The sequence below is a fragment of the Cuculus canorus genome, chromosome 1 (genome assembly GCF_017976375.1).
Source record: "Cuculus canorus isolate bCucCan1 chromosome 1, bCucCan1.pri, whole genome shotgun sequence".
Lineage (NCBI taxonomy): Eukaryota > Metazoa > Chordata > Aves > Cuculiformes > Cuculidae > Cuculus > Cuculus canorus.
In genome coordinates this window covers 202,104,354-202,118,102 of record NC_071401.1, presented here as the reverse complement: position 1 = coordinate 202,118,102, position 13,749 = coordinate 202,104,354, and the positions used below count along the sequence as shown (strand labels likewise).

Here is a 13,749-nt window from a genome sequence, read left to right as displayed (position 1 = left end):
GAAAAATATAACCTTATTTACACTGTACAAAGCCAATTGGATTTTGGTTAACTTAATTTCCAAGTGATTACAGGTCACTAACAATGTAGGTTTGCTATAGATGCAAGTCACAGGGGGTGACTTTTTTATTTTTATACAAGCTTTCTTTTATTCATGTCATTCAGGCAGCCTTGTGGTAATTCACATTTCCAGCTTTCATAATGTGTTGTTCAACCAGTGTTTTTTCTCCCTCCCTATTGTACTCTCACAAATCATACTCACTAATTTCTGAAAGCTTTTCATTTCTCTCTATAGGTTGTTGTTTCGTAACATTTTATACAAGAAAAGCTGCTCTTGAGGCACAGAATGCACTGCACAATATTAAAACTTTACCTGGGGTGAGTACATTTACTTTTTGATCCTAATTATTTTATCACCAGAAAAATAGCCCTTTTGCTCAAGATCCTGCTTGATGCCCCAAATGACCTTGATCTCTTCAGGGGAGGGTAGCTAACCTGATGGTCTCTCCTGTAACGGTGCCAGTCCCATAGCAATGGCATCATCTCAAAAGGCAGTTGCTCTTCTGTAGAAAGTCCCTTGGCTGGAAACAGTGCTGATTCCTGCTGACTAGAGGCAGTTACTGAAGTGCAAGGTAGATTCAATTATTTTTATTTTTTTTTCCTGTCTGGGGGGAGGGTGGGAACATATGGCAGACTAATACTGCACCACTGGGGCTTCTTGTTTGAAAATGGAGAGGAGAGGAAAAGACAAAATACAGCCAACTTTGTTAAATGCAGCCTTTATCCACGTGGTTTCTAAACAACGTGACTGCATTGGTGTGGTGGCTGCACATCAGGGTACCGTAAAGCACGATACCATGTAATGGCTTGCACAGTGTCACCTTGTTCTCTGCCACCACCTCTCCTTAGCAGTCTGTTCTCACTGCTATGTCACACTGATGGGTGAAAGAGTTGCAGTTGTGTTGTACAAACTGTAGCTTGTGTTATCATCCAGTATTTCAGACAAGAGAGAAGTATATCAATGGTAACTGCATGACTTAACTCTGAAATCTTCGTGTTCTGGCATTTTCATTTCTTCTACTGAATATAGCCAAATACTTTAGGGATGAGTATGGAAAAATATAAAGGATGGATGCATATTACCTCCTGATGTAGAGGAAGCATTCAAGTATAGGGTTTGGAGTGTATAGTTACAGACAAAAAGACAGATAAATGTGTACAATGCTGTATAAATAAATAGAACATTGGTTGGACTGACAGTTGTATGGCCAATATGTCCTTTAGTTCCTAGGGGCTGTGTGGGAAATTGGACACTGTATTTGAAAAATTCACATCTGCCCAGTTCACTTTATGCAACTCCTGTTAGGAAAGCCACCTCATCTATCCTGGAAATGACCGATGTCAAGAAGTATGTCAGATAGTTACTCATGAGTTCTGCTAATTCACCGAGGTAAAATTGGAGTCCTCTGTCATTTGCAAGTAAAAATGCTGGAAGCAGTGGTAGGAAAGCTGCAGAGATTGGCTGCTCGTGTCACTTCAGATTCGAGTGATTTTTTCCATCAACTGGACCTTGCAACCGACCTTTACAAACCTGCCAGTGGCTGACTTAGCTTTTGAGGATATAGAGGATGGATTCGCCATCCTCAGAGAGAAAGGAAGGCTCTAAGGGGAGATTCACAGGATCCTCTGGCTCTACAACCCCAGCTGCAGGTTCCCGTCCCAGATAATCCCATCCCCATCTGGATTCCCATCCCTACTGCTGAGCCCTTGGATGAATGCTCTCTAGCCCAATTCAGCTAATGTTGCAGTTAACCCAACATGTTGTGTAATTTCTCTCCGATGCGCTTTGAGTCAGGCAGTTGTGCTGACTGGATGGATGGACCCTCCAATGGAGGTGGTCCCAAGCTGCTGGAGCAGCACCCTGCCCAACCAGCATCCTTAGGTCCAGGTAAGGTGTGGAACCCTACCCTGAAACTCTATGATGAGATCTATACATCTCTCCCCTTAGAAGCCCAGAGGATCCTTTTGTTTGCTCCTCTGATCTTCCCTGAGCCCCATGAGCTGGCTGCTGTGTTTAAGAGATCTTAGTTGTGCCAGCAGGCTCCTTCCCTGATCTTCCCAGTCCGAGGTGGGAAAGCTGTCTCAGCTCTGCATTGCATCTTATTTCAGCAGGGCATAATTTTCTCCTCTGGTTTTGTAGAGCTAACAAGTGTGCAGCACTTAAAGATACTACTGTACCTTTTGATTTTTTTTAAATAAACCTTAAAAATATAATGTTTCTCTCTAATGTAATCTCTAGCTCTTTGTTGTTTAAAACTTATCTTTACAAGATGTGTTTTTTGAGTCCTGACTGTGGGATTACAAACTTCTCTTTTAAGGAAATGTGCATTACATTCCCCTGACTCTGGGGCTTGGGCTTTAAAAATATTCCTGATACCGCCAGAGCTGTTAAGATTTTACTTTGAGACAAGTTGTTTTACCTGCTTCTTAAAGGGACATTTCTAATAAAGAGAAGCCTCTTACGTACAGATTCATTCCTTCTCTTTGAGAACAATTCAGCATATATTATATAACAGATTCTATATTTTGCATGTGCTGTATGCTGACATTCATATACCGCTATGCTGCATCTGTGTATTCCCAAAATAACTTCATTTAAGCACGCTGTAAAGTTGTGGCACACATGCTGAAAACACTTTACGTTAGCAGGATTCTCCTTATATGAATTTTAGCAATTTCAATGTTGTTAGCTCTGGCCTGCTAAGTAGCTTCCATTGAATGAGCAGGAATTGGTAGTGGATAGGTCCGTGTGTGAAACAGTATTTTTCAGAGCAAATGAAAGCAATCTTCTGGCAGAGTTACAACAAGGGATGAATTTGGATCAGGTTCATTTGGGCATCAAGTGTCAGCTTGATTCCAGTAAACAAGCTATGGTATGTAGGAGGTTCAGTAATAAGGTTTCTACTGGAAACAAAAGAATCCGTGCTTTCCACTTTTACTGAAATACCACCATGGGTCAGAAAAGAGGCATCCTTAAATAGCCCAGAAAGAAAATCTGAGGCAAAGGCAGGTGATTTATTAGTGTAAGGTAAGGAATGATGGCAGATGCAGGAGCAGGGGGCTGCAGGGATGCTGTGCCAACTGGAACTCGCCTGCGTTTTACCTGCACACAAGTATAACCCGCACTGCTGCGGAAACGTGGAGGGGAATACCTCTGCATTCATTAAATGACAGAGGCCAGATTATTTCCAGCCTTTGTCTCTTCATTTCTGAAATGCAGACCGTTTCCATGTGGATCAGCAAGCAGGTTGTGGATCAGCACTGGTGAAGCTGAAAAAGTGTTTTGTAGTGTGAAATTTATCCCCACCTTCCAAGACTGCATGTTCAGTTTAATTTAGGTAGGTATTTGAGCAAAGCCTGCAGTGTTCTGTATCTATTTTTCGTGCAGACCTCATCCTTAACAGAGACATGAAAACACGAACGCTTGATCTGCTCCTTTGAGCTGCACCCTTTTAGTGGACATGAAGAAAATAAGACCAGACATAAATGATTAATGCAGAATCTTGGAAGAAAATATTGCAGGGTGCCTTGCTGTTTGATTACAAGCCTTGGAATTAGTCAACATTTCCATAATTCTAAACCAATATACACCTGTTTTCCCACTGTGATGTGAAGGCACAACTTAATTTAACAGAAACCCTGCTGTGCTAAATCTCTCATTAAATACCAAGCTAGTTCTGTAATTTAAAGTTGCAGCACCACTATTTTAAGTGAATTGCCTTTGTATTATAAAATTAATAAGAAGCTAATGATGCACTTTGCTGTATTCTCTCAGATTTTTTTTCACAGCAACAACAACAAAAAAGAAAGATAAAGAAGAAAAACATGTCACCAGCTGACATCTCCAGGCTTTTCTGGTTTTAATCATTTTCCTGAGGATAAAATTCATTTTAAAGATTTTTTTTAAATTTTTTAAAACTTTCAGCATAAGAAGGATCAAACATCTTCTTTTTACTCATGATTAGTATAATCTCTCTGTTACTCATAATATTCCTTGTCATATGACAGAGCTTTTATCTTTCCCCAAAATGTATTGAGATATCACTTGGTATGGTAGGATTGCTGCTAGGCAGAGAAGATATACAATGTTTGAGAAATACAGGCGTATTGATATATATGATACATATCAGTGAAATAGGAACAGTTCTCTTCTTTACTCGGTGCTAGCATCACAAGTAGCATTTATGTCTTCTAAATGAACAACATGAATTTCCAGATGTGTCTTTTCAAATATAACATGCAAACGCTCATATCTTAGCTCATGGGGATGGGATTTGTATTATTCAACTTACAGTCAGGTTTTCTTGGTTTGGATTTTGTTTTAAAAGACAGAAGGGAGAAATGAGAAAATCTCAATTTGAATGTAATAATGATCTTAGAAATGCACTTCTTTGGGAGGAGATGCAGAACTGAGGCCTTAACTAGTCTCACCTTCATTAAGAATCTCATGGCTTTGTTAGAGGTGTTTAACTTCTATTGCCTGAGGAAAATAATCCAATAAATTCCTCCCATCTAAATTCCTTCTCTACCTTCAGTTAGATGTAATAAACTTAGTCCCCACGTCCTCTAATTTGCTGCTTAGTTAAAATTGGCTTTTGTATAGAGGGGAAACCTCAAAGGCCTCTATGCACTTGGTACTCTTTGGAGTGTCTGTTCCGTATTTGAAGTAAGATATAGGAACGAGTATTTGTGCCTATGTATATATTTTTATATATGTATATCCCTATAGCTAAAGGTTATCAACAAGAATAATTAACAGCCGACATTGACTTAGGCTTCAGCACCCCTGTGCTTTTAACAGACTAACGGTTTGCATGGTTCTTATTTCAAGTGGGATATACGTATTCCAAGTAGCGGTAAACCCTTTATATTGAAGTTATGGCATGAAATTAGGACATTAGGTGTATGAATCAATTTAATTAAGGACTTAACAATAGAGAAATACAGTTTGAGAAAGCTCTTCAAAGTTTAAAACAGCAAGGTAGACTTCACAGGACCTAACGGTCTTGTAAAACTTTAGTAGCTTCCTTTTTTTGCTGTATACTGCACTGCCTTTAAGGAAACCTCAGGGTCCATTTAAGGGTGTAGAATATGAAAAAAATTAAAGTTACATCATTCTTCTCTTTTGGTGCCCATTCACAGTAGGGTTTGTTCTGCCCTACACCAGGCAGACAATCGTGTCTACCTTGGGGCATTCTCCCCTGCCTGCAGACCAGCTCAGGCTTCTTGTGGAATGTAAAAAACAAACTTGTTCTTCCTGTGTGCCACAGTGTAGTTATCGAATGTGTCAGCAAGGCCGCGCCATAGACCCTCCAAGTGCATGGGACTTCAGGGCTTGTAATGTGGGAGGGAAGTCTCAGCACTGTGCTGAATCGGTTTAGTAGGTTATTTAACCTTCAGAATAAACTATTTCAAAATGCAGGCATCCATGACGACTTACTGTGAATCCATGTTCACTTTCTGATAAAATACCATTTGCCCAACAAGAAGCAAAAAAAATAACTATATCTCTGATTTTCACTTTACATCATGAGCTCATTTCTAATTAATATCCTGGCACATTCCTTTCTGGAGTAGCATTTTAATACCCAGTTCCCTTCTCTGCTTTAGGCTTTACGAGTTGTCAGTACTGTACGAACATTATGTAAAAATTACCTGTAATAAAAAGCTAATCATCCAATATGACTTGAATAATAGCCTGAATATGTTATATCAGTGACTTTGAGAGATTTTGACAAACAGAAAGGGAATTCAAAAAGCAATTAAGTTAGTTAAGGGATTGGAGTGATTGATTTATGATGACAAATTAAGCTCATTCAGTATCCATATAGCATGGCCAAATGCTGTTTAATGAAGGATCCAAAAAGTCTAAGACTGTTTAAATGATAAAAATAACCAGATGGGAAAGTGGTGAGTTCCCAGGGAGCACCTATTCCCAGGAACTGAGCTATAAGATGTTGAATGGTGCTCAGAAAGTGAATCTGGACCATTCCTTCCTTTAAAAGACTGTGCAAATAGAACTGCTTAATTAACTGCTTACATTTTGTCCAGCTCAGAAGTGATTTTTTTATTATGCAGACAGACCGCTTGAACCTCTGCTTAAAAAAAAAGTTGCACTGACTTTGCCACTTAAATGAAAAATCAATATTTGCACTAAATTCATGTACCTTAGTAGAGGGGTGGGTTTGCATCTACCATACTGTGAAACACGGGATAGATCACCAGCCCTGAATTCATAAAATGGTAAAAAGCAACTTAGAAGCCCAATAACATCTGTGCAAGTAGCAGAACTTGCAGCTCAGTGGCAGAACAACGGGTGTTGTGCAAGCATAGGGAGTGGAGAGTATTGACTAAGTAAAAATAACTTCTCTAAATCAAGCAAAACATTTAATTCATTATTATATTGTCCCTTTTTCTCAATGGAGGATGGGGGCAGATTCACCTTCACATACAGCCTGATCATAGCTTTCTGGCAAGCAGGAGAGTCCCATTCATATCCACTCTGGCTTGTTTGTTGTAAGGATTGGACTTGAATTGACTCAACAGAGCCTTCACCTCTGGATTTAGTTGAGATTGGAGATCACCATTTCTCCTCTCAATGCTGATCCACTGTTTATGAAAATATTGAACTCTTATACGGTTGAGAGAAAGCAAGGAAAAGCACTTGGTTGCCTAGTGGTGAGGGTAGTGACTCAAGAATTGGGATATGAGTCCATGTTCTAATAAATACTTTTATTATTGTGAAAAGCTTCTAAACCTTTGGACGATACTCTCCAGGAACAGGGAAATGCAGGAAGATCCATTGACCTGAAGCACTGGGTTCTCCCAGTGCTATGGTGCCCTAGCATAACCTCTGGGGTGTGTCAGGAGGGTACAGAGCTGCGCAGAGTATGGGTATCAGTGAGCTGTTTCAGAACTTGGATGCTCGGGTCAGACTGTTGCTTTTCTCTGGTGTAGCAGAGCTGTGGAGAAGCAAGAGCATAGTAACCCATCTGCACATGCAGTTAGTTGCATGCTTTTTTAGATAATTCTTTTGGAGTAATTCAGGAATTTTAGGGGTTTTGGGGGGCTTTTTGTGCAGCTTTGCAGTGTAATAATATTGAGATGGAAACTAAGTAATGCAAAATACTGACTTAACTTCAGAAAAATTCCCTAGTGTGAAGCTCATCACCAAAAGGCCAAACCGTTCTGGCACATTGCACTGGGCTTTATCTCTGATTTCCATAACTCTAGACATTTGAGGTCATCACTTGGCAGAATGCCTCCAGAATTTAAGGTCCAGCTTAGATCTGATTCAGCAAGGCTGGACGATCTATTCGCAGGGTATCACATTCAAGCTGGGTACTCAAAAATTATGGACTGGAGAACCTTTTGCTGTGCACTTCAAAACAGAAAAGTCTTAAAAAACTTAGAGGCTGTCACTGGAGTGCTCTAGGGGATTGCAAAACTCACCGAGATTTAGGTGGGATGCTTAGCTAAGGATAATAGCCCAGGCACTCTTTTAAACAGCTATTTATCCTCCTGCTGGTGTTAGCTGTTTTCTGTTATCCGGAACAGAAAGTACAGGTGCTTCAGTCAGCCTCATTAGCACCATGACACAAGCTATTAAAATTGTCTTCGTAATGAAAAACTAGTTCAGGGAGCCTTCCTAGCTGTCTGACTACTCCTATAATAGTGAAATTAGAAAAGCAAATCATAAACAATGTTGCAGGCATCAGGAAGTAACATCCTTAGAGGTGCCCTTGGATGCCATTTACCTGCTTCTATAGCTGTGTTTGGCACCCGTTTATCTAAGTTATATTAGGACTAAAGAGCCTGGGCTTCGTGGCATGTTTATGAAAGACAGAGTGTTTGTTCAGTGTCCTTCTGCCATTGCGTCTAACCCTGTGAACTGTGCTGCTTCTTTCAAAGACCTCTGCTGTGTGGTCTGTGGCTCTATGCATCTTCATCAAAGGGATGAAATGTTGTTTCATTTAGTGTTTGTACTCCCGTGGTGATGTGTGAAGCGGAGGCATCCCTAGTTAGCTTTCTCCCGTCTCAATCAAGTAATCAACCATGCTGTATATGTGCACCGTGCTGTTGTATGTGACAAAATGCATAACAAGAGAGAAAACATAAGTTCTGTCTTCTCTCTGGTCGTTAGAAACTCCGTCGTATGTCCTGGAAAACCAGATGAAACTGGGTGACTTGACTGCTTGCTCTGATAACACACTTTGGGCAATTATATTCTGCCTAATTAAAGATACTCTTTGCAGACTCAGAGAGAGAATTGTTTTTTTGCTCATTCTCCAGAAGAAAGTGTCATCTTCATCAGAAGAACCTTCTTTGTCTGTTCTTCCCCTCTGGTGTGCAGAGTAATCCTTTCTCCTCTTACCAGCAGGGCCACTGGGGCTGGTAGAAATATTCAGGGATTCATTTGGGTGCAGGCATCACTTCAAAGTACAGATGTGTTCATCTCATTGTCCTGGTAGACATCCAAAACCTTTAGAGACACTAAAATGGGCTGCAAATATCTGCCCTGAAAAGTTAAGGAAGACTCCTGCTTTCAGAGCCTATATTTCAGGTTGTCAGTGCATTGAGCAAGTGATCAGCACCCTCTAAAACAGAGAGGAAACATCACTAGAGTGTTAAATACCCTTTTATGGGAAAAGCAGAGTGGGCAAAGCTAATGTTTGTCTTACTTTTTGAATGGTCCATCCTCTCACTTGCCGCTTTCTTGAAATCAGTAATGGCCTTGCTCTCAGAATGTAGCCTGAGTATCTCCAGAAGGGAAGAGAAGCAGCTGCTGAAAAACATGCCACCATAACTCCATTTATTAACGCAAGTCTGTCTCTATTGCCTTGTGCTAGGGAAGTTAAAAAAGCAAAAACTGCAAAAGAAAAAAAAAATGAACTAAACAGCATCTTAAGCAGTGGTAAACAAAATGTAGCTTCCTTTGTGGTTGATTTTTATCCAGCTGCAGCCAAATATCAAAGTGATATCAAAGGAAAGCTACCCATTAATTAATTCAGACTGACTTCACAAAGCAAACCGGAGCTTTTGCTGATATCTGATTCTGACAACTTCCTAATCTTCACAAGTTGTCATTAAGAGTGGCATTAAAGCAGTCTGCAGTCAATCCCAGCTCTTGCCCTATTGTAACTCAGAGATGGGCTGTCTCCCATCGCAAGAGTGGGGGGATACACATGCAAGGGTTAGAATAAGCAACTTTGCTTCTTTGTAAATTGAATTTGCAATGTATCAGGGAATCTCATGAATACATTACTTCTGTCATTCATGCTAGGAATGCTCACCCAGTCCTACTTGCAACCGTTACAAACTGCAGTGAGTGGAAATCTTCTGAAGGAGAAACACAGGGAACAAAACAGAAAGAAAGAAAAAATCTAACTTATGCTTGAAAGAAATAATTGGAAGCCTGTAACAATCTTTAAGAAAGTGTGATTAGAGCCTTATCATCGATTTCAAGATAGGGAACATAGGATTCTGTGTTGGAGAAAATAAGATTGTGGAAAATAAGGTGCTAATCAGAGGATAAGATTAGTTTTAAACTAAGAACTGAAAGTCAGGTACCTTCATAAGTGAAGCTTGTAATTCCATTGTGAAAATAAACAAAACACTCTAGTGTTCCTTACTGCTGCCAGGATCTCTCAATGGGATTACAGCCTCCTGCAGAGATGCGAAGTACATGATACCTTTGTATTTCCATTCAGCTGTGAATGGCTCAAATGATTGAACAGAGTTAGTGTTCTAGACCATCACTTGAGCAAGTATCTGCCAGACAGCAACTAATATTATTTTGTGGCCAATTGATGGCAATACCTTAGAGGAAAATGTGCTGTGTTATTATACAGTATGTTCATTTCAAATATTGTGAGGAATACAGAGAGGATAAATGCTGTTGCATGAGTGCCTTGCCAAGCATCCACAGCGGCGTGGATATAGATGGTGCATATATTTCCTCCAGGGCCAAGTACTGCCCAAATGCCAGTGACAAATGGATTTATTTGGAATTAGTTTTGATTGTACACAGAACTAAGGATTTACCATCATAAGAGGTGAAATAAAACTTAGATTGCATATCAGGAAAAAACAGTATCTGTCCAATTAGAATAATCTTCTAAAAGAAATAACGTTAAATCACAATCCTTAGGGCCATTTGGTATAGGAAAGAATTAGAAAATATATGATAGGCAGTAATCCTGTGTTGGTATTAAGTCATTCAAGATCATTTATTGGAGTTTTTCATCTCTTATTTCTGCAATTCCTAGGAAGTGAAAGAAATTGATATGCTTGCATGAGTATAGAATCCTCCTATTTGTACAACAATATATGACTAACCAAAAAGAAAGATATTGGTAAGTAAGAGCTACAGTCAGCTTAAATGCTACGTATCTGGAGGGCTCTGAGGTTTGCTCAGGCAGGCGTGTCCCTTGCCTCCTGTGACCCTATTCATTTTGCAAAGAATGACATGGATTTAACCCAATTTAAAAGCAGCCTGATAGCTAACAGCTCTCATGTCTGGCACTTGTCTTCCTCCCTGTTGACAAGAGAGCCAAAAACAGAGGGTGTGACCTGGTGAAAATTTCTTTTCTGCACCCATGCTGTCTTCCCCTGTGCTTTCATTGCCCTCCGCTAGCTTCACTGAAGCTGCAACAGCCCTCAGGCTGCATTAGCCCTGCTCAGAAAAAATAGCATTTGCCAAGAAACCAGGAGGACAAGACTTCCCAGTAGCTCTAAATGCTGCCTTTGGAGCAGATAGGATGAATGATATAAGAGCTTTGAGCTCAGCTGGTTTTATCAGAGGACCTTCTTTATAGCTCTCCATGGCCTCCAGCTGTTCCACCTGAAGCCATCTCTGCAAAGAGATTTCTTTGACCTTTAGGCAAGTTGCACATGAAGATGTTACTCATGGGGCACAATGCAGAGAAAACTTCTAATTGGGTAGGATAGCAATATAAAGAATAACTAAGATTAGATAAGTTTGTCATACTGGCGTTTATAGTCACTAAATGAAGCATATCGGTGCTTTTTTCGAAAGAATCAAAGGGTCCGGTCTTTGAAAAAAAGTATTAAGGTTCATATCCAGGGTCAAGTGCTAGTTCGGAGCTTTGTAGATGGGCGGAGGCAGGTTGATTTTGGCCTTGCTGCTCCTGATACAGTCCCTTTTACTAATGAAAGCTTGATCATAGCTCAGTCCAAATACAACAGCCAGCTGGATCTGATTCATTCTTCAAAAATATATGTTTCCGTTAATGTTGTCCATTTATTTTTTTTTGTTTGTTTAACTTCCCAAGCATCTGTTGGGGAAAATATCTAAATACATGAGAGTTCCTTAAGATTAACATTATAAATGTATACTGCATGTTTAGTACGAATAAAAAATACTTGCCTTATCCCAAAGAAACCACTGGCAAAGTATACTAGCTAGAAATGCTAAAAAATTAAAGAGAATAAGTTCATACAAAGAGTGTTAAAAATGACATGATTATTTAATGTGATTCTTACTGCTGCTTGTAATTGTAGGTATACACAACTAGATGTTTGGAGTTTTGTGTGGACAGTGTGTGTTTGTGTATGCTTGTGGCTGGTGACTGCAGTAACATTCTGTTTTCATAGAGGGATCAAATATCGAGCTATCTTTTTTCATTCTTTCCCCACAGCCAGATTATTTCACCACTGCAGAGTATTGGCATAACACTGAGAGCTTTTATTTGGATGCTGATATTGGATAGTCGTGGAAAATTCCTGTAACTTCAGCTCATGGAGAGCTTAAATAGAATTTATGAGCCATATCCTCATTTGGCGTAAAATATTATGGCTCCACTGCTTAAACAATAAAACCGTATGATATACCCTAGCTGATCTCAGTCAGGAGAGTAGGATTTTTGACATCTTCATTCAAAACTTCCTTTCTATGTGGATGCTTTGGCTTTTCCCTGCAATATTTAAAGAAACATCCATGTTGATAAGTGATTTGGGGGTCATATCTGACCTTTGAAGAAATCTGGATCAGTCTGTGTTTGGTAACAGTGAGAAATTTGACTGACTGACTGACTGCTGGAGAGGTGGGAATTGTGAGTCAAGACATGTATTCTTCTCTCAGAACCACTCTACATCTTTGCAAAGTGAAAATGGCAGCAGCCCCACATCATCGGTGCCAACTCTTTCTATAAATTGTACCCTTCGCACTAATTTAAAGGGTAGAGTTTCAATAGAAGTTATAATTTGGATGCCTTTGGGGCTTATTTTAGACTTACCTCAATCACACTCTTTAGCTATAAGATGTTCTTGCTGGTACATTGTAATGCAAATATGAAAGCTTTCCAACAAGAACTTTAAAAAAGCTTTACATAAAAAAAGCTGAAATCCCATAGCCTGGAATCTGAGTTTTGTACCAAATAATAGACTCTAGTTTCTGTCAGAAGAGGAGACCAAGTGCGTTGTTGGATCAAGGTGACCTTGCATGCTGCAGAGAGAGTCAGACAGAAGATCCTCTTAGTAAATGAGCAGAAAAATCTGTGATGTGAAACTGAGAGAGTGGCTGAGGCTAGTTTTTCTCTTATTGAATGAAAGCCAAAAAATGGAGATGATAAGTGTAGATGAGATAACATTGTGAAAGAAACAGAGCCACTGCCTATGCTTTCTTGCCTTTCTGAAACATTGCTTTTGCTGGTCATTCCCTTTAAAGGGTTATTTCCTGAATTTCAGCTTGGCAAAGGTAGAGGATATTGCTGAGCATAATCACATGGTGTTTTCCCAGAGCATAGTTCACAGAGGAGACAGTACATGCAAGCACAGAACAGCATAAATCCTAAAATAAAACTTCTGCAAAACAGGCATTTAATATCCTGGTTTCCATGTCCTCCGTCACAGCCAAGGCTGTGTTTTGCATTACAAAAGCCATTACGTTTTTAAAAACCTTTCATTTAAACTAAATTTATTCATGGTCATCAGTGGCGTTGTTTTGGAAGAGAAGGGGAGAGGAGTTGAGGATTGCTTTGTTTTCTTAATAAATTTCTAAAAGTCACCCTAAATGTTCATGTGGAATCATAGGTATAAATGTGGAAAGGGAAGTTAATGCGGACCAGGCTCAAACATTAGCACCCTAAAATGGTGCCTGCTGCCTTTGGCAGCAGAAGAGGGTTTTTTTAAGATGGAAATTTAGAAAGTTGAAAGTCTGCTGTAAATCCTCTCAGTCTTCAAGGATCCTGAAGACATAAATGAGAAGGGCAGACTTCACTGAACATGGCATCAGGAGCAGTGCCCCCTAAACAGGGGATTTAACTTTTGCTTGGAGGTGAAATGTGAAATATGTCTCTACAGACCACTCAGGTAAGCACAAGCATCTGCTGTGCTGCCTGCGCCATCTGAGATGGTTAATGGACCTCTGGTTCATTCCTATGGGAGATGGAAAGACTTTTGTAGAAGATGAGATAGTATCATATTATCATAGTATAGTTTGGGTTGGAAGGGACCTTAAAGATCATTCAGTTCCAGCCCCTCTGCCATGGGCAAGGACATCCTACTAGATCATGCTGCCCAAAGCCCCATCACACCTGGCCTTGAACACCTCCAGGGATGGGGCATTCATAACCTCCTTGGGCAACCTGTTCCAGTGTCTCACCACTCTCATGGTGAAGAAATTTTTCCTAATGTCCAGTCCAAGTCTGCCCCTCTCCAGTTTATACCC

General features: G+C 40.0%; 1 protein-coding gene across 16 annotated transcripts in view; it reads left to right on the top strand.

Moving 5' to 3' along the window:
- Nucleotides 1–13,749, top strand: part of CELF2 (CUGBP Elav-like family member 2) — a 549,079-nt gene that overhangs the window by 450,467 nt on the left and 84,863 nt on the right. For all 16 annotated transcript variants that reach the window (XM_054084584.1, XM_054084114.1, XM_054083582.1 and 13 more), the window contains one exon: nucleotides 295–377. In XM_054084584.1, coding sequence (XP_053940559.1) covers nucleotides 295–377 — 83 coding nt within the window. The remainder of the gene's footprint in view (nucleotides 1–294; nucleotides 378–13,749) is intronic.